This window comes from Rattus rattus, chromosome 6, assembly GCF_011064425.1.
Source record: "Rattus rattus isolate New Zealand chromosome 6, Rrattus_CSIRO_v1, whole genome shotgun sequence".
NCBI classification, from domain to species: domain Eukaryota; kingdom Metazoa; phylum Chordata; class Mammalia; order Rodentia; family Muridae; genus Rattus; species Rattus rattus.
The window spans coordinates 19,855,431-19,882,993 of record NC_046159.1 but is presented as its reverse complement, the minus strand read 5'-3'; the positions used below and the strand labels follow the sequence as shown (position 1 = coordinate 19,882,993).

Sequence of the window (27,563 nt, the reverse complement as noted above, 5' to 3'; positions counted from 1 at the left end):
AGCTCCTGTCTCTGACCCAGGCCAGCACCAGAGCAGCTGTTCTCCCAGCACTGTGAGCTCCTGGCATAGCAAGAATCTGGGTCAGCTTCTCAACTCGCAGGCAGTGGGTTATCCTATGCACATGTCATGTCACGGACCTGTCTAGCAGCTTGTCCCCTTGCCCTGGGCTCCAGCTTTATCACATGTGAGGGATGAAGTAACTACCACCCTGGTCCATGACCCAGCTGTGGCTGCTGTGAAATGAGAACCAAGGGCACAAAATACAGAACATGAGAGCCTGAGGCAAAGACCCTATCCCTGAGGGTCCTTTCCACTGGAGGAAACTGAGGCCCAGATGGCTGGCAGGCAGCTCACCTTGGGTCAGCTGGCAACATACTAAGGACAAGAAAACAGGTGTCTGGATCAATCCCTGGCTCCTCCCAAGTTACCTGGCTGCCTGTTGTGTGACAGTCCCTTCTCTTCTGGCAGTGGGGAGGGAACCACTGATTAGTGGCTGGGGACCAAAGCCTCTCAGGCTGCTGGCCGGGTGCCCAGTCCCACCCTGCCCCACCCACCCCAACAGGTTGAGAGCTGTTGCCATTTAAGAAAGGAGAAAAGGAATCAGCGATGCTGAGAATCTTGTCAATATTCCTCCCACGGCTCTGATTCAGACCCTCCACAACCTTCTGGGAAACATGCACTTTTCACAGAGACCCCTCCTCTCAGCAGGAGGCTGAGACAGGGGGCCCTCAAGGGGGTAGGCTGAGGAGGAAAGGAAGGGAGGGGGAGGAGGAGAAGGGAGGGGGAAGGGCGGGTGTCTCTCATGCCTTCCATAAATGGTAACAAATGGAACACCTTGTACGCTTTGCTCCTCTCCTGAAGGCATCTATCTACCTTCCTCCCCCTCCCTCCGAGCTACACCCAGGCCTCCCTCCAGGCAACCGGGACCAGTCAGGCCGGGTGTCCTAAATGGCTTGGACATCACAGAGCTGCTGTGGAGCTCGGGCTCATCAGCTTGACAAGCTGTCGCTCTGATTTGGGTCCGATGGGCTTCTGCCACAAGCATGAACTACTTCCCGTGAGAAGGAGGTGAGAAGGAGTGGGCAGAGCCGGGGCTTCAGGATGCACCTGGCTTCTTAAGGCAAGCAAAAGGCACGAGAGCCTTGCTACCACCACTGTGCTTCCCTGAGAAGCCCTCTAACAATGGGCTCCATCGTCCAGCACCTAAACAGTCACCATACTCTCCTGACCCCTCCCCCAGGCAACAGAGCCATCCCCAAATGCCATCTTCATCTGAAAGGGTCCTTTCCAACCAGCCAACCTCTCCACCCCACCTCCTCACTCCCCAGCCCCCATCCCGTCCTGAGCATCCTTGCGCACAAAGAATGTCCTGACCTTTGCTTTCTCCCTTCTCTGGCTTCCTCACTGGCCTGATTTTTCTGCCTGCCCCACAGTGCCACAAATCCCACTGTTCCTGCCCACCCACAGTTCCCTCACCCGGGGGCCTCCTCCTATCTTCCACTCCTTGATCCTCCAGACCCTGGGGGCCTCCCTCCCGGCCCTTTAGCATCTGCTGAGCAGACCTCCTACACAAAGCCTGTGCTTGCCAGAGGGCAGGGGCAGCAGCTGGTGTTCAGACATGCACTCTGACCTCCACAACAAGTGAGAGCGAGCGGAGCAGACAGCGCAGGCCGCACGCCCTTCTCTCCTGCTCTCACCTCTGAACGCCCCTAATTCATCAGGTCTTGCATCCGTGACAGCAGCAAGACAGAAACGACACTCAGGGCATCTGGCCTTGTCCTGCTGACCTCAGACTTCCCTCCCCACTAAGCCCAGAAAGCTGCCTCTCCTTGCCTCCACAGGGCTAAACCCCACAACTCTGCCAGGCTCAGTCCATATGGCCCTGCCCCAAGCCACCACTGCTCCCCAATGACTTCTCTCACACTTCAGGCTTCCTGGCTGTCCTGCCACCAGCCTTTGGTAGAGCAGATCTCAACTTTCCTAACACTGTGGCCCTTTAACACAGCTCCTCATGTTGTGGTGAGCCCCAACCATAAGATTAGTTCATTGCAACTTCATAACTGTATTTTGATACTGTTGTGAATCGAAATATAAATATCCAATATGCGGGATATTTGATATGTGGCCCTTGTGAAAGAGTCATTTGACCCCCAAAAGGATCTCATCTCACGAGCACGGGTTGAGAACTGCAGCTCTGGTAGCTTTGCCCTTCCTTCCAACGATGCTTTATAGAGCCCCAGATACAAAGGCCAGCAAGATGAGAGACAAAATGAGCAAGATGAACCTGACCGAAAAACCTAACTCCTGCGCCTCCTGGAAGCCAGAGCAAGCAAGAATCACATGGGTTGTGCAGTAATCTGTGCAGTGACGAGGACCTGCTATATGAGCAGGGCTGTATGTGGGAACTTAGTCAAGACTCAGGTCATCCACACCCTGCTGCCTCACAAGGAAGGAAGGGGACAGAGGTTCTGACTCTGAGGATCTGTGGGGCCATAAGGTCTGAGCCTGGCAGAGTTGTGCGGTTTAGCCCTGTGGAAGCAAGGAGAGGCAGCTTTCTGGGATGTGTGGCTTTACCTAACAGACTACAGGCACCAGCTTTTTCTGGTGGGCCACACAGCCTTCCGGACTAATTAGTTAAAGAAGGGCAGGTAGTACAGGTGTAATACAGGTGTAGTACAGGTGTATAGTACAGGTGCAGTTCAGGTGTAGTACAGGCATAGTATAAGCTCCAGGAGATCAGGCAGCAAGCTGAGGCCTCCTGTCCCCTCTAGTCCCCAGGCTTTCTTGTGCTACAGCACCCACCAGGACTCACTGTTCCACCACTGAGCACACACTAGGACTGCAGAGGGTCAGCTGTAAGGCACACTGAAGGGCCTCAGGGCAGGACTGTAAGAAAGCAGTGTCCTGAACAGGACACCAGTTAGCCTTGCCAGTGAGCCCACCTAGGGGTGGACACCAGGAATGGCTGTGGAGAAGGGGTTGAGGTGCCAGGATCTGCAATGGTGGTTTATCAGGAATTGCCCTCAAAAAGGTGTCCTAGTTTGAGGGACCCTAAAAATACCCTCCTCTGTGGCACTCAGACCATGTAGAGTAGACCATGTTACTCTCATCCCAGCAGAGTAACAAACACAAGTGGGAGCGAATACTAGAGCCATTCCCCACCCAGAGGCAGGTCGGGGAGGCCCAGACTGTAAAACAGCCAATAGCCACTACCTTCCCCACTGGGTCTCAGCCTCCCTCTCCACTCCAGGCCTCTCAAAGAGGATGAAGAGGACAGATCTCAAGGATGAACAGGGCCTGTTAGCCCAGTGCCACATGCATTCAGAGGTCAATCGCTGCGGCTGGCATCGGTTGCTTGGCTGGCCAGCTGCCCTCTCCTGTTTCTTGCTGTCCATATTATCAATCTCCTTTGGAGAATTCACCACCGCCCCAGCATGGAAGGTCTCATCCAGCCAATTCGAGGCACTCTGCTCAAGCGCCAAGGCTGAGCACGTGGCCGTGCCAGACCCCCTCCTGGGAAGCTGACAGTGAAACACAAAGCAGCAGGAACACACCCATCCCACAGTGCTAGGGGTCAGCACATCAGTGTGTGATACTGAGATTTCTAAGGCAGTGGTGGCTCTGGACCACCGTGGCCTGTGGCTCGGCTTTCCATCCGGGCCTTCCCTTCCTTTCACAGACGGGGGAGATCCCTAGAGAGGAAAATGAGGTGCTGATCCCCCCAAAATGAAGGCGGACTAGAAAAACAAATGTTCTGCACGGCACCTGGATGCTGACTGGCACCGCTGGGGTTTGTTCTTACGTGGTTCAGTACAGGGGTGTTTCCTAGGGAGAGGGTAGGCTGCTGCAGTCTGAGAGCTTTGGCTTAGCTACAGTCCACCGACAGACGCACATGCTCAGGAGATGAAGCTTACGCCCCGGAGCCATGCACACTCTCGGAGTAAATCGCAAGAAACATGTAACTTATATAGAGATTTACATTTACACATACATGCATATACATATATTGTGAATGTATCAACTGTTTTATACCCAAGTAAATATATAACATATATGCATGGGCTCACATATATTTATACATAGACCAGGCTTTGAATTGAATTTCTGCTTCCCCCTCAAAATTCATGGGTTGAAATCTTAACCCTAATGTGATAAGAAGGCAGGGTGACTAGGCCATGAGGGTGGAGCCCTCGGGAGTGGGATTAGTGGCCTTATTTTTAAAAAGCTCCCATTCCCCACAGAGGCCAGGATAAGAAAATGGCAGCCTGAAATTTAGGTGCGAGCTCTCAGAACCCTACTATGCTGGCTCCTGTCTTTAGACTCTTAGTGGCTTTGCCTGCAAATCTATAATCCACTCTGACACCAGGGCTCCAGGAAGATGAGCGGTAGGCCAGAGAGCATACCACCCAGCCAGGGTCACTTAGGTACAGGCCACATGGCGACAAGGAGTCAAGCCAGCATATGATCAAGAAGAACTTGGCGGGAGAGCACTCTGCTAACCTGGGGGTGCCCTCACATACAGTCTGAGAGTCTGACCAAGAGAGACAGAACTCAGCCCTCAGCCTGGCTGTGTATGTAAAAGCAAGTCTAATCTTACTTCCCCCTTTGAAAGTTTCTCATAACCAACTCTAAACTCCTAACCTGAGGGAGGCATGGATCTGGCCACTGTAGTTAATTCTGACTCCCCACAAACACTCCCACAAACACAGACAGCAAGGTAGAGAACAGCAGGCAGGCTCTCCCTGTTCTCAGCAATCATCAGGCAGTGAGAGGCTCAGGTCCTGCACCAAAGGCCTCAAAGTCAGACTTCAAGGCCAAAGAGTCAGCCCGGCAGCCTGCCTGGCAGAGTCAGTACCTCTGGGAATGAAGTAGTGGAGGCAGTGGTACTTTCTAGAACCCAAAGGGAATGCTGTATGTAACTAACTGAATATGCAGGCAAATCTCTGGAGGATGACACCCAAAAATCCCTGTGGGGATCCTGTTGGCTAAAGGTTATTCCGGTTTGAGGCCAGAGTTGTCCTACCCCCATGAAGAATATCTCCTCTGATGAGTCTGAATAGCTATTTAAAGGGTGTGATCCGTACCAGACCATGTCCCTTGCCTAACGCTACTGCATAGCCCACTGTCCAGCTATAGACTAACACATGCTATGAGCAAGCAGGACAAAGTTACAAGGCAAACCTAAGCTCTCGAAAAGGCAAGTGGGTAGATGCTAGCAGAGGGGTGGGGGTAAGAGGTAAAAGCACAAAAGCAAAAAAAACTGTACAGCTCTGATAGTAAATCCTGCTGTAATGAGGTAACAGTGATGTGCAGTTGTGCTGTTGGGAGACAGGAAAACAGTACTTTTTGTCTCAAACAGTCTCATAAAGAAGCACGAAGTGTCTCGTGAAGCTAACACTACGTACAACTGATTACCAAAAAAGCCCCTAAAGACCACATGTGGCTATCTTCTATCCCACTTCTTGGAGCTGTGGCTGGGTGAAGGAGCGAACAAACTGCCGACTGAATCATACTACATGTGTGCAAACTGCCCGTTACTACAGGACTTCCCAGTGCCCAGCACAGACTCAGGAAAAGCGCAAGTGGAAGCTGACTGGGAAGGGGAGTTGCGTCAGGATGATTCCCTGGACAAGGTCAAAGAAAGAATGTGGGCTTTGAGATTCAACTGACTGAGTTCCTATCGCAGCTCTACCACTGCTTAATTAACCTAGTGACCCAGGGCAAAATCCCCCCCTCCTCCTCCTCCCCCCTCCTCCTCCTCCTCCTCCTCCTCCTCCTCCTCAAGCTCATCTCAGAGGAAAACTGAGGTAGCCCTGGGTATTCCCATCAGGTACTGGAGCAGATGACCAGGCAATGCCCCTCATGAAACCAAATCAAGCACCGGTATCACCCTCCATCATTACACCGTGCCGAGGGGTGGCTGTGGGTTTTCTCTGATTTCCACATGGCACAGGTAGAGTAGGCAAACTCTGAGGTGTAGACAAAATGGAGAAAAGTTCAGAAGTCTTTGCTGAACACATGGTGGGTAGGACCTTCAAATATCACAAAACCACCCCTGACATTAAAGATGATTGAGCGTGTAAAGAGATTATGAACTATTCATGGACTGAACGACTTAGATACAATTTACATAATTTGCATTCACAGATAAACACTGAGATGAGATCCTCCTGAGTTGATAAACATACTCAATTAAAGACCAGCTAATTAAAATGCCAATAGTGTGGGACAAGAAAGGGCACTGACTGATTTCAGGTAAAAACCATTTAAACTGATTCCAGCGTTTATGCAGGAGAACAAGCGGCCAAGAAGGGCCAAACTCTCTTGAAAAACAAGAAGTCTGCCGTGCCACGGAGACTCACAGAGTCGTGGTAACACAAAAAAGAACCAGGCAAATATGAAAACCAAGGCAGTATCATGTATATATGGAGGGAAGATATCTAATCAATGAAGCTAGAATACAAAGGAAGAAAAAAATCCTGTGTCAAACACGAATAATTCCAGATGTATTCAGGACTTAAATGCATGAATAAAAACTTTGAGAAATATAAAACTCCTCCTTACTTAAGCCAACAGTTCCCGAGTCCCTATGTTGTAGCAAGCACCATACATTTATTAGGATGCAAGGACGCCATGAAATAACAGAGAAAGTCCAATTTAACAAAAGAAACCAGCAAAGTTGTGTTTCTGTTTATTGAAAGATTCCACACCCCCCCCCCCAAAAATACTTTAAACTGGGAGCTACAGTGTTGATGGTACATTCAACTGCCGGAAAATTAATACACGAAACAAAAAACTAAAAAGTAACAGAAAAAATCAATAGAAAAGTGGACCTGATACAAAACAGGGAAAGAATGGTTAATTAATATGCAAAAAGATGTCTGTCTATTGGTACGCGAGATGCTAGGCAAGGCCACTGCAACACAGCACCTCACACCTGCCCCTTATCAGTGGAGAGCCACTGGGAATGTCAGTGGATGCCCGCCCTAGAAACAGCTCTCTTGTCCTGTAGTGCCACAAGCACACAGCGGCCAGCACAGCAAAAAGGCCAGGTATCTGCAAGGGCACTTCTCCAAGGGTAGTGTATGAAAATGCCAATGTTGAAAGGCTTTCACAGTGGTCTGCTGTGACCACTCCATCGCAGCACATGATGCACGTGATGCTGTGGCCGCTCCAGAGAAACTCCTATGGGAGACGCACGCAGGGTTGTTCACAAAAGAGAGACCACACTGAAGCAGTCATACTAGGGACTCCCACTGAGTGAAAAGGTAAGAGGCAATGCTCACGGACACGAATGGATCTCAACACACACTGGATTTTATTCATTCATTCATTCATTCATTCATTCATTCATTCTTGTGGTGCTAAAGATTAAACCCATGGTCTTATGCATGCTAAACAAATATACTCTATCGCTGGTGGGAAACTGTCGACAACAGAGTCTGAACAACTCTATCTACTCCATTGAAATTTTAAAGGAATAGAGGACGGCTCAGCTCATGAAACGCTTGCTACAGAATCTCGAGGTCCTAAGGTCAGATGCCGAAAGCCCAAGAAAAAAGCCAGATGTTGTGGCTCACCCCATAACTGCAGAGATTGGGTTGCAGAGACAGACAGATCCCTGTACCACCAGTCCAACAGGGACAGTATACTGCAGGTTGAGTGGTCAGACCCTGTCTCAGAAATAAATTAATGTAAAAGAGGAAGACACCTCAACTCTATCTCTGGCCTCCACACTCAAGAATAGTGTCACACAGACACAGTCTCTGTCTCTGTCTCTGTCTGTCTGTCTCTGTCTCTGTCTGTCTGTCTCTCACACACACACACACACACACACACATACACTCTCACACTCTCTCTCTCAAAATGGAGACCTTCTCAGTAGGTAACGGGAGTGCAAGAGAGGGGACAGAATCTGTCTGTAAAAGCTGCCCAGTCAATGTGAATACAGTCTTGCAAGGATCCCTATAGCAGATGCGAGGTCCCTGAAAACAGAAACCCTGGCCAAACATCCATTACCTCAAGCCACCAAAACAGCGCCCCCTGCAGGGCTGTGACACAGAAAGCTCCCAGTAGTATAGGGCAAACCTGAAGCAGAAACATTGCTCACTTAGGACCTCTCCAGCTCTCCTGGCAGCACTCAAAGCCAGCGGAAGGGAAAGCAGACCCTCAGAAGCAGGATTCTGGATCTCCTCTGAAGTCAAAAGATCTCCAGACAAAGAACGGGACTTAGAAGGCTGATCTCAACCTGGTATTCTCCCCCCAGCTGCAGATCTCACCCGTGAGAGCCCGTGAGTCGGCAAGCCATTTTTAATGTTCCTGCCAAGAGTGCCCCCCACCAAGCCCCTGCCACTTCTGCAGGCAGATTAGCTTTCAAATGTGAGCAGGGACAAAGCTGGCTCAGAAGACTTAACTCTGCCCGATGGGTTTAGCCCAGCTTCAAAGCTTCCTCACTGGAACCAAAGGAGCAGGCACATCTCGGTGGGGGAGGGAGGACCAGCACAGGGAGGGGAAGAGGAGCGTGGCTCTAAAGCCAGATTACTCACCACAACAGCTTGCAGCCAAGTGACACAGCAAGACCCGTCATGGTGGCCACCATCAGAAAAGAACAAGAGACACACAGAAGAGACTAATCCTCCCCCTTACCTGGATCCCAGTCTCACCTGGTCACCTAGCTTCTATCCATCCCTCAAAATCCAAGGGCAACTAGTTTATTCGCTTTGCTATCTCTGTAGCTGGTCTCTACTAAGCAGTACTTAGTACTCCACTGAATGCCTACCATCTTCATATGTGTGTGAGACTCCACGGGACTCTGAGCAGCTCAAAGGATGCTTACAACAGGTGCTCAATAAATGCACACTGCGCTCGCAGGCCACAGGGCACTTCTTTGTCCTTTCAATAGAAGAAAACAGAAAATCCACGTTTCACTGGTTGTGTTTTACAAACTGAGGGGAAAGGAGGGGAGCCCGGAGCTCTCTGTAAATTCTTTTTCTTTCTGATAGGAGAAACGTTTCAGACGGTGGGAATTAAGAGTACAGCCATGAAGGGGCAGGGAGAGGAAAGGCCAAGTCAAGCCAGGATGCTGGGTCCAGGCCTGTAGCTGCCCACCCTAAAGGGTTGAGGAAGCAGGCGGCCCCCACCTACACAGATCCCACCCTTGGCAGCCCTGGGTTCAAGTGCCGCACACAGGACAGGACAGATGACCTCTCGGTCCCATGGCTTCCTGGCCTAAGAAAACTGATCTGCCTTACCCTTACCAACTGGAGGCCCCTGTGCATGGATCGGGCATTCAGCAAATAGTTGTGGAGTGAGTGAGTGGACTCAACTGGGACCCAATACCCTACTAAGCCATAGAAAGCCTGCCGCCAAGTTCAGCCAAGGGCAGCCAAGCACAGAGGTAAGAGCAGCCAGAGCGTTACTCGGGGGTAGAGGCTGGTGTTTGCCGTGTTCTCTGGGGCCAGGCCTGGCTGGGCTGGGTAAGACTGTGGGTCCCAGAGCTCTTCCCATTTCATCTGGGACTTCTCTCTCTCCCCTCCTCCTCCTCCTCAATCCTTCCTGATTGACAGCAATTGCTGGCTCTGACATGATTTAAAAATAGACATTAAGACCAGGACGTTTAATTTTTAATGCTTTGGAAATGAACATGGGGTTGGCGTTCTTTCACAGCCATGCTCCCAGGGTCTCTCCGGGTATCTGCCAGGCCCTTCATCTTGCTGCCTGACCTTAGCAGCCAGACCTGACCCCACCCCATATCCAAAAGATCTGCTTGTAGCAGCCTCCTGGGAAATCATTCCTCACTCCCAAGAACTATGGGAAATCCCTAACCATCTCTCCCCATTCCCTCCCTCCCCGGTGCTGCCTGTTTCGCCTGCCTCTCCTGCATGGAGAGATGAGCCTCATGGAGAGTCTGGGCCTGACTGCTTTCTAGAAGCTCAGAGCAGAAGGTACCCCACAGATTCCCTACAGTACTACAGGTTCTTTAACTCACTGTGCACAGGCCTTAGTCTAGCGCCTACAAAGGCACTTCCGGTGTGGCCATGCCGGTATGGATCATGTGTGGCTAAGGCAGTAGAGAGGCCTGCCCTGGCCACCTACACCCAAAGACAGCAAACAAGAGGGGCCTGACGTTCGGGGAGATTAATCAGTGCCCCTTGGCACTCAACCTGTGGCAGCTCCATGTCTTCTTTCCCTTGCTCTAGCAGACACACTCAACACTGTCTCCTTTGCTACTAATTAGCCTTTATAAGAAAAGAAACAATCCGCAAGGAATAGGCTTCCAAAGAGGCCAGGGTGTCACTGCTCTGCCAGCCATGACTTACAGTGATTAGGACAGCTCTGCTAGCAAGTATGAGAACTGACTTATCTGGGAGTGGCTTTAGGGTGCCCATCTACCCCAGCCCCTCCATCTCAGACAGAACTGGACTCAGCTGGATTCAGGTTGGGAGGAAGTGGGCTGGGATCAGGATTTGCTGGCGAGAGAAAAGGGCATGTGGCTCTAGCACAAAGAGATGCCTCTTGAAGCCCTGCTCCCCAACCCTTTCCCCCTTAGCAAAAGCACTCTAGGATATTCATTTAATATCTACTTGGAATGCTCTCCCAGGCACTCCTGACAGGATCTAGAGGTATATGGGCTGAAACTTTTGTAGATCACAGGCCTCCTATTCCTGTCCATCAAGAAGCCAGAATTCTCTGTGGCCCTGAGAATCGGAGTGAGTGTGGGTGTGTGTGGAAGGGACCATGAAGAGGGGGATGGCCACAAATCACCCTTTATTCTCTCCACCTATGGCAGGCCCCAAGAAAAGCTGCCCCCGTGGGTGCCCCAGGCTCCCCTGGGGCACTGGGATGCCTACCAGGCTGGAAGTGTCTGACTGAAGCCAGCGTGCCAGGAACAGACCTGGACCCCCACCAGCAGGCAGGCACCCAGCAGCCTGGGAGGCACCTGCCCCTTTCTTAGTAAGAGGGAGGAGCATGAACAGCATAGCCCCACTCAGTCCTGCCCATAGTGATGTCACCAGACCCTCACCAATGTCACTGCACTCAAAGTTCCACCCAGTGGTGAAGAAGCAGTCAGCCAAGGGAGCTGCAGCATAAGCCCACCAGAACCGCTGAACCAAATCTCTGTCAGAGGCTCTATCATACAGGGGGTGTGGTATTGTGTCTGGGGAACTACCAGTAAGCTCTGGACCCATGACAAATTCTCTATTGACTGTAGAGTCAAGTTCAACTTCAGTCCTCAGAAAAAGCCTCTCAGAAAAAGCCACGACACTAAAATGTGACAGCTACATAATCCTAACTCCTGATCTCAGTGGGCTGTTTGACCCCTCCCTCTCCCTCCCTCCACTGTCTTTATGTCCTCCTGTGTTCCCTACTCAGTTTGCATCAGAGCAGCAGAGTCCTCCTGGGAACTCCTCCCAGGAAGTCTTCCCAGGAAGTCCTCCCGGGAACCTTGCACACCCTTCCTACCATGCTGTCTCCTGTCAGCACTTTCCTGCTCCACCCTACATCAAGCTGAGAAGCACCGGTCTGCAGGAGGTCCGCACCTGAGTACAGCACAGGGACCCACCATCCCCACATCCCTCCAATTCCCAGAAAGCACTGGCAAGTCCACAAAGAACCATCCGTTCCCCTTCTGCTAGATTGCCCAACCTTCCTAAAATCTGCGCCCGACTTCAGCATCTCATATGGAAGTAGCATTTAAGAAATGTGTCTGTGAAACTCACCTTGCCCTAGTTTGTGGTTTGTCATAGGAATTCTGAAAATACTAAGTAGTCAGAAAGTTGGGGAGTGGGATAGTGCAACCCCAGGGAAGAGTTCTAATTAGGAGCAGGTAGTAAGATCTCTAACCTCTAACCTCGCACCAGAAAGGGCAGGTGCATCAACAAACTGCTGCCTTGCTTGTAGAAAAAATAAAATCACTCCTCATACAAGGGCTTACGGTGCTAGAAGAGCCGTTATTGTTGGCAGCTTTGATATCTGACTTCTTTTCCCCAATACTTGGGACTTGGGGATTCTGACCAAGTAACACTATGCTGCGATCCACTCCATCTGGTTGATTATAAATGTATTCCAGATCCATGTTGTGTTATTGACACAGACCATGGCCTACAAAGAGGTCCCCTTGCCCCAAACCAAGCTAGAATCATTCCGAAGGCATCACAAGGAGTTATACCAACTTCGGCCAGCAGGCGGCGAGATGAGAGTGGCCAGGAGCCCCAGGCTGCTGAGAGTCCCGGGTCAAAATGCACTAAACATCTATGCCCGGAGTCTTCATATAATTAATATATGTGCAGTGGGGCAAACCAAAGAGGTAGGATGAAACAATGAAAGAGGAAAGAAACGGTTGGATAGAACAACAAACATGGCATCACTCGTGTAGACCGAGACACCACGGAAACGCACACAAGTACTTGGCAGACACAGATCCTGGCAAAGGAATGGAAAGAGCATAAGGCACTGGCCCACAAGACGGGTGACAGAATGATTCTTAACATTCCAATGGTTCTCATCACCAGAGAGAGAATCAAAGTATCTGCCCCAGCTTTCCTAAAACTCCAGCCACGTGGAAGGTAACACTAAGGATCACAGTGCCCCTCCCCCTAGTCCCCCACCCCTGGCTATGGAAACGCCCACCTCATCTCAGACCAGTCTCACAGGAAAAGAAACTGACCACTCAGGTATCACAGAGCACCCTAGGGTATCACAGAGCTAAGGTAGTAAGGACCATGAAGAAGATCATCCGTCCTAAGAGCCGGGACTGAGGAAGAAGCCCCAATCTTGAGGGGCACGTGAGTCACTCAAGGTCACACAAGACTCTAACAAAGAACAGAAGGCAGATGAGGCTCACACTTCTTCCTTCGAAGCCCAGAGCTTCCTTCCCCTTCTCCAGAAAAGTTGCCCCCTCCATATACACACCCCCAAAAGTTTTTCTTAAAAGTGGATCACTCCGCAAGAGATGCACACTAGTGCCTTGCAAGCTCGCTGAGGATGCCTCTCTCCTGTCCCCAGGCTCCTCCTGGACCATGCTTGGCAGCTGCCGGCCTCCAACCAGTGGCAGGACGGGGCCTGGGGATGAGTCAAACATCTGTGCTGAGCAGTCTGAGCTCTGGTGAAGAAAGACGGAGGCAGTAGTGAGGACCAAAGGAGCAGATACGAATTAAGTTTTCATCCAGTTTGTGCAACTAGTAAGTCTTTGTGCATGCACGGTCACCAGAATCACACCAGACAGAGGCTATTTCCAAGCCAGCCCATCCATAAACATTTTCTCTAAAAAAGAAAAAACAAAAACCAAAAATCTCCCTTTGTCTTTTTCCTCATCCTGGAGCCTCCTGGAGCCTGGGAAAGGGTGGCCAAACTACTGACTGCCCAGTCCACAGCAATCCCTCAAAAGCAGCAGCCTGTGCCCCCCCACCCCCCAATCTCATAGCCTCTTCCTGGGAGCCACCTAAACGAGCAGGAGTCTGTGACCTCCACACCCCCATCCCACTCCAACAATGCTAGACTGGTCTCCTGCTTTCAGGAGCAACAGAAGCAACTCAGAAACCATCTTCTCTGTCCCCCACGAACACAGGGGCACAGCTACGCGGTCTGACCCACACCCACTGATGCAGGTTCCCTGGTTCAGGTACTTCAGCGTGCCTTTTCTTAGGAGGAGGCAGTGGCAAACTTTACCAGTTTCCTAGGAGCAGAACATGTCTCTCCTGGAAGACTGACAAGTTGAAGCCTCCATTCAGCCATGGACAAGAGGGGAAAAGGAACAGAAAGATGCAGGGGTGGGAGGTGCTGCAATTTTTAAAAACACTTACCTTAGGGCAGAGAAGGGAAAGATAGAGCGAGGAGAAAGTAGAGGATATTCATAGTGTGGAAAGCAAGGAGAAGGAGCAACGTTAGACTCAACAGTAAGGACTTACCCAGAATATCAAATTGAAGAGGAACATCATGTACTTCAAGCAGCAGAGACAGCCCCTGGCCATGTTGCACTTCTTAAATTCTAGGAGGAACACAAAAGACAGGTCCAGGTAAAACACCACGTACTTGCTGCCTTTGGGCGCATTGTACTTGTCAGTCTTAATGCCGGCCTCCGTGCGGCTCTGACCCCGCGAACCCGCGGTGCCGTAGAAGGCGCCAGCCGTGAAGCCGCGGCCGAACGGGCGGCCAGAGGTGGACGGCTTGGCAAAGTCCGAGTCCTTGCTGTCCAAAGATGGACTCCGGTGGATCGAAGAATCCTCGCTACTCGACTTCTCCATGCTCGCCTCGTTCCCGGGGAGCACGAGGGGCGGGGGGCATTGCTCCCAGAATGGGACGGAGGGGGCACCCCGGTCGGGCTCGGGTTCTGAGCGAGCGGGCTGTAGGAGCTTCGCACGCCCCCTCTCTGCACCGGGGAGCACTCGCGGAGCAACCAGCTGCCGGGGGTTCACTGCCTCTGGGACGGTGCCCCGCTCCCAGCTTTAGCCCGCTGGCCCGGGAGGGCTCTGCGGCACCGCTATAAGCACGCTTGGGGAGCCGGCTCGCCTGCGTAACTAGGCTTCTTTGGGGAGGCTGCAATTTGACTGCTCTTTCCCGGGTGGCTGCACCACCGACCGGACGCTGCACTGGAGGCGAAAGGGCGCTGGGATCCAAGCTCCGCAGGCACGCCTCTTCCAGCCTGGAGCCCCACCACTTTGCGGGCACTCGGCCTCCCTTGCTCCGCGACTTTGCGGAGCCGCTGCCGGCTCTGGGCTGCCCGGGTGCGCCACGGGCAGAGAGCCTCGGGATCCACTGCAGCTGCAACCGCTGGGCTTGCCCTGCGAAATCCCAGCCCTGACTCTCGACTCCGAAATCGCCTAGAGCCCCTTCCCCCGGCTCTGGGCCCCGCCCCCTGCTTTGCATCCGACCAATGGGCTCAAGGTCTGCCTGGCTCCGGTAGAGCAGCTACCCCTCCCCAATGACACAATATCTTTAATAGGATTAGCGGTCGGCTTGTGTGCCTAAACTAGTGTGCCCAGAGCCCTTCTAAATGTCAAGGGCTCAGTGGCTGGGAATGAACTAACACCTCCATGGGAAAGCACTGGTCTCTTGCCCCAGCAAGGGCCACGAGTAGAGGGGGGAAACTGGAGGTACCAAGAACCCAAGGAAGCCAGATGATAGATCTGGGAAGAAAGGCTTTGGAAGGGAAAGAAACGTGGCCACTACCAGGCTGGCATCTGCCTGCTACGGAGCATCGGGCCTGTCTAGCCTGGGGCACATGGTCCCAAGCAGTACCTTTACACACACACACACACACACACACACACACACACACACACACACACACACACCACGCTTTTGCACACGTGAGAATGGCTACTGCGCACCGGTAGAGGGACCGCAGCAGAGACGCAAGGTGTAAGAAAGCACCCTCAGGCCTCTGCGGGGCGCGCCGCCCTCCCTGCCCCCTCCACGCGCACACGCACGCGCGGCTCCGAAAGACTCCTGCAGCTGCGCAAGCCCTCGCCTCCGCGTTCCCCGAGTGGGACGGCGGGCTGCAAGGGGCGGGCGGCTCAAGTTGGGCACTGCTTTTGCCAGCAATAGAGCAAGGTAGCAGTGCTTTTGGTCGCACCCAGGTCCTCTAGGAGCAGAGGTCTGAGAAGAGACAGGAGGTGTGTGCCTGCCAGAGGAACACCCAAAACAGCCCTTGCTCCTCTTGTAGAGAGCTGCAATGAAGACAGCCTCCCCTGGGTTTATGCAGAAGTCTGCATTGCTGACCTGGGGCCACCACGGTTTGCAAATGATAAGAACTAGAAGACTGGAGGGGGGGGGCGACAGAGATCGAGTCTCTCTCCTTTGTACAGTGAATCGGTGTGGGAGCTAAGTTTTACCAGGCTCCCAGCATCTAACAAGGAGCTTAGCCTCTGGAAGGCACTCTATAGGGATGGCTAGATGGATGAATCCCTGCCCTTCCTGGGGTAGAGGTGTCTACCCTGGAACCCTCAACCTTCTATCCCAAGCCTCAAGGGGGAGCCCTTGAGGAAACACAGGAGTGCTACTGCCTGCCCTTTGGGCAGCACAAAATCTAGTCAGGACAGGAAGTTATTTGAGGCACAGATAGACTCAGATGGTTGTGGCTGTGCAGTGATTCTAACTGGAGGGACTTCACCTTCACTCCTCTCACTCCCACCGTAGAGGTGATAACTCTGAGATCCCTTCTGAACTCAGAGAGAGCCCTGCAGCAAAGCTCTGTGTGAACGACCACCACTAGTATCTCTCCTTGGGGACCAATGGTCCTGGGACATTGTCTGCAGAAAAAAGGAGCGAATGTGTAGCTGGCTCCTGTGGGAGTACCAAGCAATGTGACCAGGATAGGTAACTCCTCCTGTCCTCTTCAGCCTCACCTGACTGCTCCAGGATGCAGGGTTACCACTTCTCTCTTTTAGCATTACTTCTGGTGGGGGCATCCACCAGCAAGACTAGAGTCGGGAGAGCTGCTCTCCCCTGGCTGGCCACCATTCCTCCTGTCAGTATGGGGTTAAGGAACACCCAGGGGTATTATGTGTGAAGTGAACCAACAAGGGTGAGACCTTAGTCAAAGCAGGCAGGCTTTGAACACAAGGTGGTACCGTTATACCTCAGGGGGAATGAGGTATCCCCAAGGGTCCCCTTGTTAGCCCCTACCTGGTTAGTCTTTTCCCACCTCTTCTCCCTAGCTCACACCTGTACCGGTCACACCAGTCTCCCCTGGCCCCTGGGCTACCCCATCATTGCATCCGATTAAAAATCAATGTATAACTCTGGGGCTTGGGACCAGAAAGCCAAGTGAACAGGCAGGTAAGAGAAGACGGCTGTCCAGTGCCACAGCCCTGCTCCCCTGGTCACGCTTGTCAAAGGTACAGTGAAGTCTCACTGTGACACCTGGCTGAGGCACTCAGACTAATAAGAAAATGCAGTTCATCAGCCCTTCCATTCACCAGGCTGACCTTACCACGTAGGTGTGGTGACTGTTCTGTCTTATGAGAAAGGAAACCGTAGGCTTGGGTGTGCTCTCCGAGCCCATGTGCCCTCCTCTCTTGGATTTTAAACACTTGCTACCCTTGGCAGTCTTCCAGTCTAGTAGAGAAGGTACAAGAGGGAGCCTGGGGTGGGTGTCCCGATTTGGGGTTGGGTTATTTGGTAAAAGGATACTGAATTAGAAAAACAGGAAGATGGCTGAGGTAGTGCTCTGGACAGGACACGTAATCAGCAAAGGGCTGTACTAAAGAATGGAGAGGGGGAAGTACAGAAGAATGCAGTGAGGAAGAGAGAGAGAGAATTTACCCTGTCTTAGGACAAAAGCAGATGGAGCCCGAGCACACGCATGCCCTTGAGGAAACCGTCCATTAGTAACAGGCAGGTCACTATGGACAGGTTCTGGAGCATAGATACCACGAATGCGACAACCCAGGGATTCCAGCAGCCCACCAGATAGCTAGCTCTGGAAACCAGCCTTCTACCTGGCTCCACCTGTACCCAGGGAAGTCCAACGGAGTGATGCAGAGCCCACATAGCAGGCTGAGTGGGGGGCTGCCCTGTGGACCTTGGACCCTGCCTTGGACCGGGACTTTTTGAAGTGAGTGGGGGAAGAAGGACTTGAGTGTGGCCCACTCAGGAAGCAGTTGAGGGGACAGGCCTGGGTGAGGACAGGAGCTTTTCTGTGAGCTACTTTGTATACCACTTGAAAGTTAGAGCTGTACTCTGCAACGTCCTAGGCAGCCAGGCCTGTGGCCACGGTGAGGCCTAGGAAGCTGCACCAGGCAGCAGGGGGAACAGAGACAGTGAAAGTCGTGCAGTGGCTATGCTACTGCAGTTCTGTAGATCTGGGATTCTAGAAGCTACTCTCCCTGTCTGCTCAATCCCCCCGACCTTATCAGGTCCAGCAGAGCCTGAAGGCACTGGCTGCCTTTGCGGGGCTCTTTGCATGCAAACAATGCAGACCAGATTTCCCTCTCCTTGTGCTTTTTAAGGGAAAAAAGAAAAGAGCACAGCAAGTACAGAATTCTCAAAGAAGAGCAAGGAAAGTAAATGTGAGAAGCCGGCATTCCAGATCTGACTGGCAGCCAGGAGACGAGGGCTTCCCGGGAAATGCCAAGCTCTCCGTGCCTCTGCAGATCTTCCCAGGCTCCAGGTGACACAGGGTTCAGTCTCCCATGTTTTCCTCACCAGATGTATACCTTCTGCCCATGCTGGCCACTCCCGTATGTGACCGAGTGTTGGCTGCATCTCACAGCCCTAAGCTTAGCTGTAAAACCAGACTTGAGGGGAGACCAAGGCATTGCATGCAGTGACTAGGAATAAACAAGTCGGGCAAGCACTGTAGAGGGCAGCTTCTCACCCAGGTCCTACACTCCAAACTGGGATCTTTGGCTGTAGGAGTAACTGTCAAGCAGACTACTCAGGAATGAGCGTGTGTAGCCGGAGGCCCAGCATCTAGAAGTCTACATGGAGACTCATTAGGCAGGACACAGCGACAGGGGCCACTCTCCTATTTGCTAAGGAAACAAACAAACAAACAAAAAAAACCCAGCTGGAATTTGGATTCAGAATGTGAGCTACCAATGACAGTGAAGAGGTGGAGAGTGGGAAGCTAAATGAAGCTGGGCACACACTATTCCACTTATTCCAGCTCTTGGGAAGCTGGGTCAGGACTGGGAGTTCTAGGCCATGCTAGGCTACACAGTGATGGGGATTGGGAGGGCAAGGAGGAAGGGGGGAGGAGGAGGAAAGAGAGTTTAAAGATATTTTTTAAAATGTGTGTGTGTGTGTGTGTGTGTGTGTGTGTTTTCTAAAAGCTAATGAAAATAAGGTTTGCCTCAGTGGGCGGGCTCATAGTTCTAAGAAGGGATGAATTAATTGTTTAGTTCATATTACAAATCAGGGCGGGCTGCATCTTTTAGAGAGTGGTTCTCTCCCTTGAAGCCCTGTAGTGGTCACTTGGTCATCTCTCTCTCTCTCTCTCTCTCTCTCTCTCTCTCTCTCTCTCTCTCACACACACACACACACACACACACACACACACACACACACACACACCTGCTCCCAGCACCTGTCACAGCGACTACCACACAGTAGCTGCTTAGAAGAAAAGAAAGGCTACCATGCCCAAGCTACACACAGTTGAGCTCCAAGTTCATTCACCGAAAGGATGGGATCCAAGCCAAAATCTATGGAATTGTTCCTGGAAGGGAGGCTACCTGAGGACATCAGACTGATGAGGCAGTCCAGGAAACACCCAGCAAATGAGCAAATGATGGTGGACAGGTCATCATGATGTTAACTGATGTGCTCCCCAATACACAGCATGGCCTTGAATGTCATGGCAATAAGTTAACCTAGGGGTCCCCAGGGCCATTCCGGAAGAGGGGTCCAGAGACAGAGGGTGGGAAAAGTAAAAGAGACAGGAGCAAGGCAAGACAAGACTGCCCTGGCCTGCCGCCTGTGCTGGGTATATGGAGCCTGGCAGAGGAGCTCCAAGGGCAGGGCACACAGGGACACCTCTGTCTGCAACTCAGTCCCAGCACTCATGTGAATGGCATAGGGTTACATGCCAGGCTTCAAAACTCAAGAGCAAAACTACCTCTGACTGAGGCTGGTGTGTGCCAGAAGTAAGTACGAGGATTCAGAGACCCTCCAACACACATCGGCACACCGAGGGAGCATGAGGGCCAAGGTACGCTTGGTGTCTCTGGGCAACTCTGGCACCTCAGCTCCTGAGAAATGGGACCACGGCTGTAGACCAGTTCACTCCTGATCTAGCCATGAGCCCTGAAATTCAGTTTATGACCTCTAAGTTACAGGGACTGTCACAAAGCCAACCTCACCCCCTGGAAACCAGCTCACACCAGACATCTTTAGGGACTGAGTCACCTGGGACAGGATCTGGGAATGAGAATGGAGAAGGCATAGCTGTTTCCAGCTACCTGGTCCATCCTAAAACAGGGAACAGATCTAGTGGGAGAGCCGTGTGCAGCTACCTGGGCTTTGGGCCTTAGCAGACCTAGAGAAGCTAGAATGGGCGCTGAGCTGCCCTGTGTCTCAACTTCTCCAGCTGGAAACTGAGATGACAGGATATACTTTCCAAGCTGCAGGTAGAGTCAGAAATCTGAGATAATGAGTATAATTGTAATATATACAGCACAGCATTGGGCCACAGAAAAACGCCCAGCGCACTGGGGTACCATGATGGTGGTCAACAGTAGTTATTAGAGTAAACAAGAGTTCCCAACCCTGTCTGTTAGGCTGCGGTTAAACAGAGAAAAACCAGACACCCCACCACCAACATGCAATGTCCTGCAAGCTTGTTTCTAAGACTGAGAACATCAGTTTCTCCCCTGACAGCTGGGGCACCTGGGTGTTAACTTGGCCCTCTCCTGTACACATAATAAAGGCCCCTCTTGTCCATCCTCTCCATGTGGCTGTCATGGGCATCTTTGATTTCACATCCCCCACAAAGACTCACTCACCCAACTCTTCCCTTCTTGATGAATGGCCTGGATGTTTAGCACGTTGTCTAATCCAGAGCTCCTCACCCCAGACTTCACCCTGCTCCCTGCCAATCCTATCAGTGTCTCTCTCCACATCCTATGATGTTACAGACACTGTATGTAGTCCATGCCACTTCAGTGTTAACAGGGACCTTCACAACCCCCCGCAGAGCCCTCCTGTCTCCAGGCACATCATCTTACCAAAGCCTCTCTGCTTTAACCCCTGCAGTGGGGTCTCATTCTAAGCGTGTGCTCATGGGCCACACATATGTGAACATGTTTGCTGTTCTAGGATAATCCAAATTCTTAAAACAACATTTAAGAGCCAGGCATGGTGGTACACACTTGTAACCCCAGCCCTCGGGAGATGGAGATCAAAGGATCAGGAGTTCAAGGCCAGCCTTGGCCACATAGGGAGTTTGAGACAGTCTGGGCTGCATGAGATCTTGTCTCAAAGTTTGTAAAAAGCCTTAAAGGTCCAGCCCAATGGACCCTGCCTGTCTCTCCAGACCTTTCGCAGCCACTCTCTCCTGGTCTCAGGCAACAGTAAACACTCTAAGCTCTGTCCTCTTCTCTGAGCTTCTGCCCCTGCTGGGCCTTCTTCTTGGCTGCTCTTCACCATCCACTGCCTGACTCCACCTAACTCCTCAGTAAGTCTCTGGACTCCTTCGCAAAGGTCTTTCTTCTCGCTTTCTGGGTTGCCTACCTGTGGCTGCCAAGCTCCCCTGACCATTATATCCTCAGAGCACAATCTGCCTGTTTCTCCCATAGTATTATCACAGTTTGAAAGTATGTGTTTCTCCAAGTGACAATCTCCGGGCTGGTTCTCTCCCGTTACACCGTAACATCCACAGCAGCACACTGATCTTTCTCATTGTTGCACATGCAGCACCCAGGACTGGCGCTAACCCCCAGGCCAGCCTAGAATTAACTGATGAAGCAAATGCACAAAAGTGCAAAGGCGGGTGTGCACAGGGGCGGGGGGTGGGAGCCTGCCACTGCCCAGTCAGTTCCTCAGCTACAAACCACGAAGGCTGGACTGGCAGTCTCTGTATGGAGCTTACAAATGTGGAAGGAGGTAGGTAGGGGATAGGCAGGCGGAAGAGCAGCCTGGGAGGAAAAGCACTGAGTAAAGTTTCCGTGGAGCAGAGGTGGGTGCACATCACATGCTGGCCACCAAGTGCTGGCTGAGACTAAAATGAATAAGAATGGGCCTGAGATTGGAGCACAGGAGGCCAGAAGGGCATCAAGAGTCCGCATGTCCCTTCTCCTCCTGTCACCAGCTCTAGCACACTTTTCCTGGAGTACAGTCCCAACCAATTACCCTCCTCCTCTTCTCCTGGCTGCTCCCTTACCTGTAACCTCATTTCCTTGGCACATTGACTTTCTCATGCCCACAGTCCCGTGGGCAACAGACCCCAGAGAGACTTCAGAGTTAAAGCTCAGTTTCCTGGTCTTGCCTAACTCTCTCGATCTGTGACCTGCTGGGAGCAAGCATCTTCTTTGTCCCTACAAGCACTCAGCCCTTTAAGACATTTCTCAGGAGAAACCCCAGCCTGGCCCTTCTTTCATCCTCAAGTCAATCAATCACCTCCCTGTTGGATCCTCTAGAAAGGCCTGGAGCAGGGGCATTGTAGTGGACAGGCAGATGGACCTGCAGCTCCACACGTGGCCATACTGGGCCATTCCGTCCCAGGAAGCAGAGGAAAAAGAAAGCAAGCATTTGTTATTAGTACTTATCAAGGAGGGCAGGTGGCTTCGGAAGGATGAGATAAGGCACACGGTCCGACACAGGCAAGCGTGATGAAGCCAGAGGTTTATTGCCATGCACTAGCGGAAATTTACTGACCCAGCAAATCTAATATTCCCAAACCACTCCATGGAGGACAGAGACTTGCGGGCTGGGGCGGTGCTCTCTGACCCAGCATCCAGCCTGCCAGTGAGCTGGCCTTACAGCTGGGACCTTCTGCTGACTTCAGGGGCTACTGTCTCCTGTCCCTCACCCCTGTTTCCCTCCACTGTGCCTGGAGGCTACAGGGTTGGTGCTGGAGTCACCTGGGAGATACAGCACAGAAGCACTTAGCAATGCTCTACAGCTAAGAAGATGAAAGTGTACCCAGATGTCTACCCTGCACAGCACCCATCAGAGGCAGTCATGTGTGTTTTATCTCCACTGAAGGACTAACGGGGCTAAGTGTGGGCCTCCTTGCTGCATGTCTGAGGACTCATGCATTTCACAGTACATAAGTCACCATTGTAGGGTCTCAGAACCTCTGGGGTCACTCTAAGAAAAAAGATGTAAGGAGGAGCTATCCTTTGGTTCTTTCTCCCCTCCCTCTTCAGGCTGGTTCAAGTCACTCCAGCTCTGGAAGTTCATCTGGAAAGCACTCAGTCCTCCCAAAACCTCCAAACATCTTTCCTCATGTCAAGATACCTGAGGTGAAAACGTCCACAGGCCACACCCTTTCCTTGGCCATCTGGGCTACAAAACCTCCAGCAGCTGTAGGAAGTCCCAAAGTTTAGATTGAGTCAACAGAAATTCATCCCAGTTGTCACCCAATCAAACTGGACATATGCCCAATCCTGACCCACTATGCTACACTTCCTCCACACATGCCCAGAGTGCAAGTTCTGCGAGCACGCACACACGCCACTCCAAAGGCATAGGCACACATGCATTCCCTGCCACAAGCTCCCTCCCTCTTAGGGCCCTCCACCTACCAGGCTCCTGCCCAGGCTCCCTGCCTCTTAGGGCCCTCCACCTACCAGGCTCCTGCCCGGGCTCCCTGCCTCTAGGTCTCCTCCTTACTCATTCTGCCAATTGCTGAGTGTCATTGTCCCGGGACAGAGTCATCATGCATGTATGTCTGTGACACCCACAGTACTCTCCACTGCCTGCCTGGTGTGCCTTTACTTCGATGGATCACTCCCCACATCTGTCCATCTGTCGTCCCCTCTGCACACCATGCATCTATAACCACCTCTAGATCCAGGCATCTCCAGAAAGTATGAAAGAGCTCACATGCCCATCCTGGACTCTGTGAGCCTCGGTGTGTCCAGGTGGCCGTGCATTACTCACCCCTCAAGCCCCGGACTCAAGAGGTCATCTAATATCCTAGTCAGACCACACCAGTGCACACCTGCTCCGCCCTGCCCCTACTGTTGCCAGAGAAATGCCAGCCACACCCATGGTTGGTTAGACCTAGCAGGGACAGGCACTGCATAGCCGTCTCCCTCCTCCTACTACCCAGGCCTGCATAGGACTAAAGCCTTGACCTATCATCCATCTTTCAACAACGGTGCCCACACCCCATCTGCCTCCTCGGGAGATGGGCTTGAAGCAAGCACACCGAGACTGAGGGCCAGACAGAAGAATCAGGGCCCTAGTTGCTGTCCAGGCTACCCAAACAGAGGACTTGCAGTTCTCTGAGCACAGGGCATGCAGTGGGTGGATGGGTGGATGGATGGATGGATGGATGAATGGATGGATGGATGGATGGATGGATAGATGAATAAACACACTTTTATTTTCTTATCCATGTAATGAAACTGGGTGTGATGATAAAGGACAGAGGATCTGGGAATTTTCTTATCTACTAGAAGGCACTGTCCTTCAGGACTACCATTCAGCCGACTGGCATGTCATAGGAGTGTGACAGAAACAAAGGAGACCTCACATAAGTTAATCGGGCCATTTGAGTTCCTCAGCACCCACAGAGTCCTGGGTTCGCCACCTCGGTGTCATCAGGGAGCACCCTTGCTCAGTCTGTGCCTTGGGGAAGAGCGGACAGCAGGTGTCCACTGTGAGTGCTAAGAGGCCCTGCTCAGAGGGGAAGAAGGCCACAAGGAAAGGTGGGTTGTGGGGGAGGCTTGTACAACACCCTGTCGGGAGGAACGCAGAGGGAGGGGGAGCTCCAATGCTGAGATGGCATGAGCAAAAGCAACATTTCTTAGGACTCGTTCTTTTTAAGGGACTCTCATACTTTTGATCGTATCTGATCCTCACACCAGACCCCTGCGAGATAAGCAGGGAATGTATCCCAAGTTCTAAATGAGAAATGAGTTCGTAGAGCCGGGTGGAATCTACGTCCTCTGACTTCTAAAACAGATCTAGCAGTTTTATCTGAGAACAGCATTAGGCTGTGCTTTTGAATACAAGGCTGGCCCGAACTGAGGCGAACTTCATACCTACCCTGCACACACACACACACACACACACACACACACAGAAGAAGAACAAAGGAAAGGAAAGAAGCTGGGGTGAGAGAAGCAATCCTCCATTAGGATTATCAAGCTAGGACAATCGTGTAATTTCCACATACACTGCAACCTCATGGGACACACACAGCCTGTCTATCCTGGGAAACACCGCTGCTCACCCCGAACACCACCTTCCTCACCTCCATCCAGTGCTCCCCTTCACTTCCATCAGTGCTCCCCTCTCACCTCCAGTCACCTCCATCAATGCTCCCCTCTCACCTCCATCAGTGCTCCCCTCTCACCTCCATCAGTGCTCCCCTCTCACCTCCATCAGTGCTCCCCTCTCACCTCCATCAGTGCTCCCCTCTCACCTCCATCAGTGCTCCCCTCTCACCTCCATCAGTGCTCCCCTTCACTTCCATTAGTGCTCCCCTCTCACCTCTATCAGTGCTCCCCTTCTCCATCAATGCTCCATCTATCAGTGCTCCCCTCTCACCCATCAGTGCTCCCCTCTCACCTCCATCAGTGCTCCCCTTCCCTTTCACACTTCACAGACCACAAACACAGACACTTTGCCAAATGAAAGCAAAGACAGGCCCTGTCCTCCAAAACTATGGTCCAGTGGAGTAGAGATAATGAAAGTGCAACAGATACTAAGTGCTTACCAACCGGCCGGTGGGGAAAGCCCTGATCCACAATGCTTACCAATGGCCGCCACAGCCAAGTGCAACAGTCCATCATTTAATACCCGCTGGCAAATTCCCTTATTACTTCCTGTGAAGCTCTCAATTGGCCATCGAACAGACTTCAGCAAACCTCTATACCAAACCCAGCCCCACCCAGGGCCCTCCCCCCAGAGTGAATGTCTCAGTGGTTGGAATTTGGGGCTTAGTGATGGAGGCTGAACAAGGCACAGAGAGAACAGAGCAGGGAGCTTTCTCGGTCCACTGGGGTCTCCTCACAGAGACCGCAAACGCCAGAAAGACAACTGCAGTAATCCCATCCCTTGAGGCAGGCCAAGTCGTTGCTCTGTGCAAAACCCTACAGCTTCCTGCTGCCCCCAGAGTAAAAGATGAAGTTCTTAGAAAAATCGATCAATCTCTCCCTCCCTCCCCTCACCCCTCACTCTGGCCACACCACCTATTCTGTTCTCTTACTTCAGAGCCTGAATTCAGCCTAGGTGTTCAGTCTACTCGAGTACTCTTTCCTCAGATTTCCACACCGACAATTCGCCTGCCCCTTAACCTTCATTCAGATGTCCCTTCTCCAGGACGTTCCCAGCACACTCTCACCACGTTCTCCTTCCTCCTTGCCGCTTATCTCCCAAACACAAGGGAACATATATTTTTACCACGGAAATTGTTTATGTTGTCAACCCACTAGAAACCACCTTTAGAGGGCCAGGGATGTCTGTCTGTCTCATTCACTGCCACATTGCCACAGCCAAGAATAGAGTTCTACATGTGTGCATGGGGGTCGGGGGGTGGGGGGGGTGGCAGGTGGGGTCTGCACGTTTTTCTGCATCAATGGATGAAGGTAGGCAGGCCTGGAGGTGGTTTCCCTTAGGTACCATCTTGATTTTCTTAGATGGGGCAGCTAGGGTGAGGAAGCCAGGTTATTCCCTGCTCAGCAGAGACCCCAGATGCCCTGGCTCTGCCACTGGGACCTAGAGCAGGTGTCCCCTGTCCTAACTCTGCACTTCACTTGCTTTCTTCCTTCCGGCTGTAATGGGGCTCTATATGGCTAACCGTGAGAAGCAGACAGTGCCAGGAAAGGCCAGCAGGATGCCAAGCCTGAAGGCCTCCTCTGAGATGCAGTGGGAAATCTGAGGTGAGGGTTGATGTGTTCCTCAAAAGGTCCAGAGAAGATAAACACTCTGAACCCCTGGACACCAGTTACACGCCTCCAGCCATTTTGACACCACCCCCCATTCCCTACTCTGAACCAAAACGAAGCCCCCAAAATGCTCTCTACCCCCAATGGTTAGGCCAAGCGGCTGCCCCATCATGCCTCAGGCAGGCTCCCCACATGCAAGGCGGACAACTCATAGTGCTATTTTAAGTTCTGAGGGCCCAGCTATAGCACGTAGCCACAGCAGGCGGCCAGCTGGGACAGGAGGTAGAGAAGCTAGGCTCACTGAGGGGGCTGACCTGGGAGTTACAGAGGGACTAGTCACCCCCTTACACCAGTCCTTGCTACAGAGACCAGAAACCCCCAGGCCACACCTTCCAACCTAGAGGTCATGGGAACATGAGTCAGGGGCTGCCCTAGGCACACCCAGATTCCATTTCCGAATGTGACCCCAGTCTCCACAGCAAAAGGCCTCCTAGCTCCGCCCTCCAAATCCTCAGTTCCAGGATGCAAAAGCTAGCACAGCACCGGTTTTCTTGTCATGACAGACAGCAGGAATCAGATTAAAAAACAGCCCCAGGGGATAAATTCTACAATGTCTGAAATGACCCCCACCCCTAACATGGAGGCCCTCCCAGCACTGTGTCAGGTACACGGCCACACTCAACAGAGAAGTGTTGATTACATCTAAATACTCCCCAAAGCCAAAGGTGACGTCTACAGATAAGCTCTGTCATTATCATTTTTAGTGATGTCCTCTGACCTCACTGGACACCAAAAGCTAGGAATAAAGACCGCAGAACCAAGGAACCAATGGAATTTCTCAACAAAACCCTACCATTCACGGAATTACACACAATGACACCATCCTTCTGTAGTACATGGCAGCCATATTCCAATCTGTGCACCACCAAAACATATCCAAGTGACTGGAAGTCAGCTTAAGAAAGGATAGCACTCTGGACACATGCTATCCCCAATCCAACCTCATGCTTTAGGACATCAGCAGAATCACTCCAGGCAGGACAGGTCACACAAACCTGG

At 52.0% G+C, this 27,563-nt stretch overlaps 1 protein-coding gene across 5 annotated transcripts in view; it reads right to left on the bottom strand.

The window, feature by feature from the left end:
* Positions 1-27,563, bottom strand: part of Tspan9 (tetraspanin 9) — a 180,728-nt gene that overhangs the window by 59,468 nt on the left and 93,697 nt on the right. For 3 of the 5 annotated variants that reach the window (XM_032905603.1, XM_032905602.1, XM_032905605.1), the window contains one exon: positions 13,908-13,987. In XM_032905603.1, the coding sequence (XP_032761494.1) occupies positions 13,908-13,970 (63 nt within the window). In that variant the 5' untranslated portion in view covers positions 13,971-13,987. Of the gene's footprint in view, positions 1-13,907; positions 14,785-15,329; positions 15,402-27,563 lie in introns of those variants that run through there. The other 2 variants (XM_032905606.1, XM_032905601.1) reach the window with 2 other exon arrangements.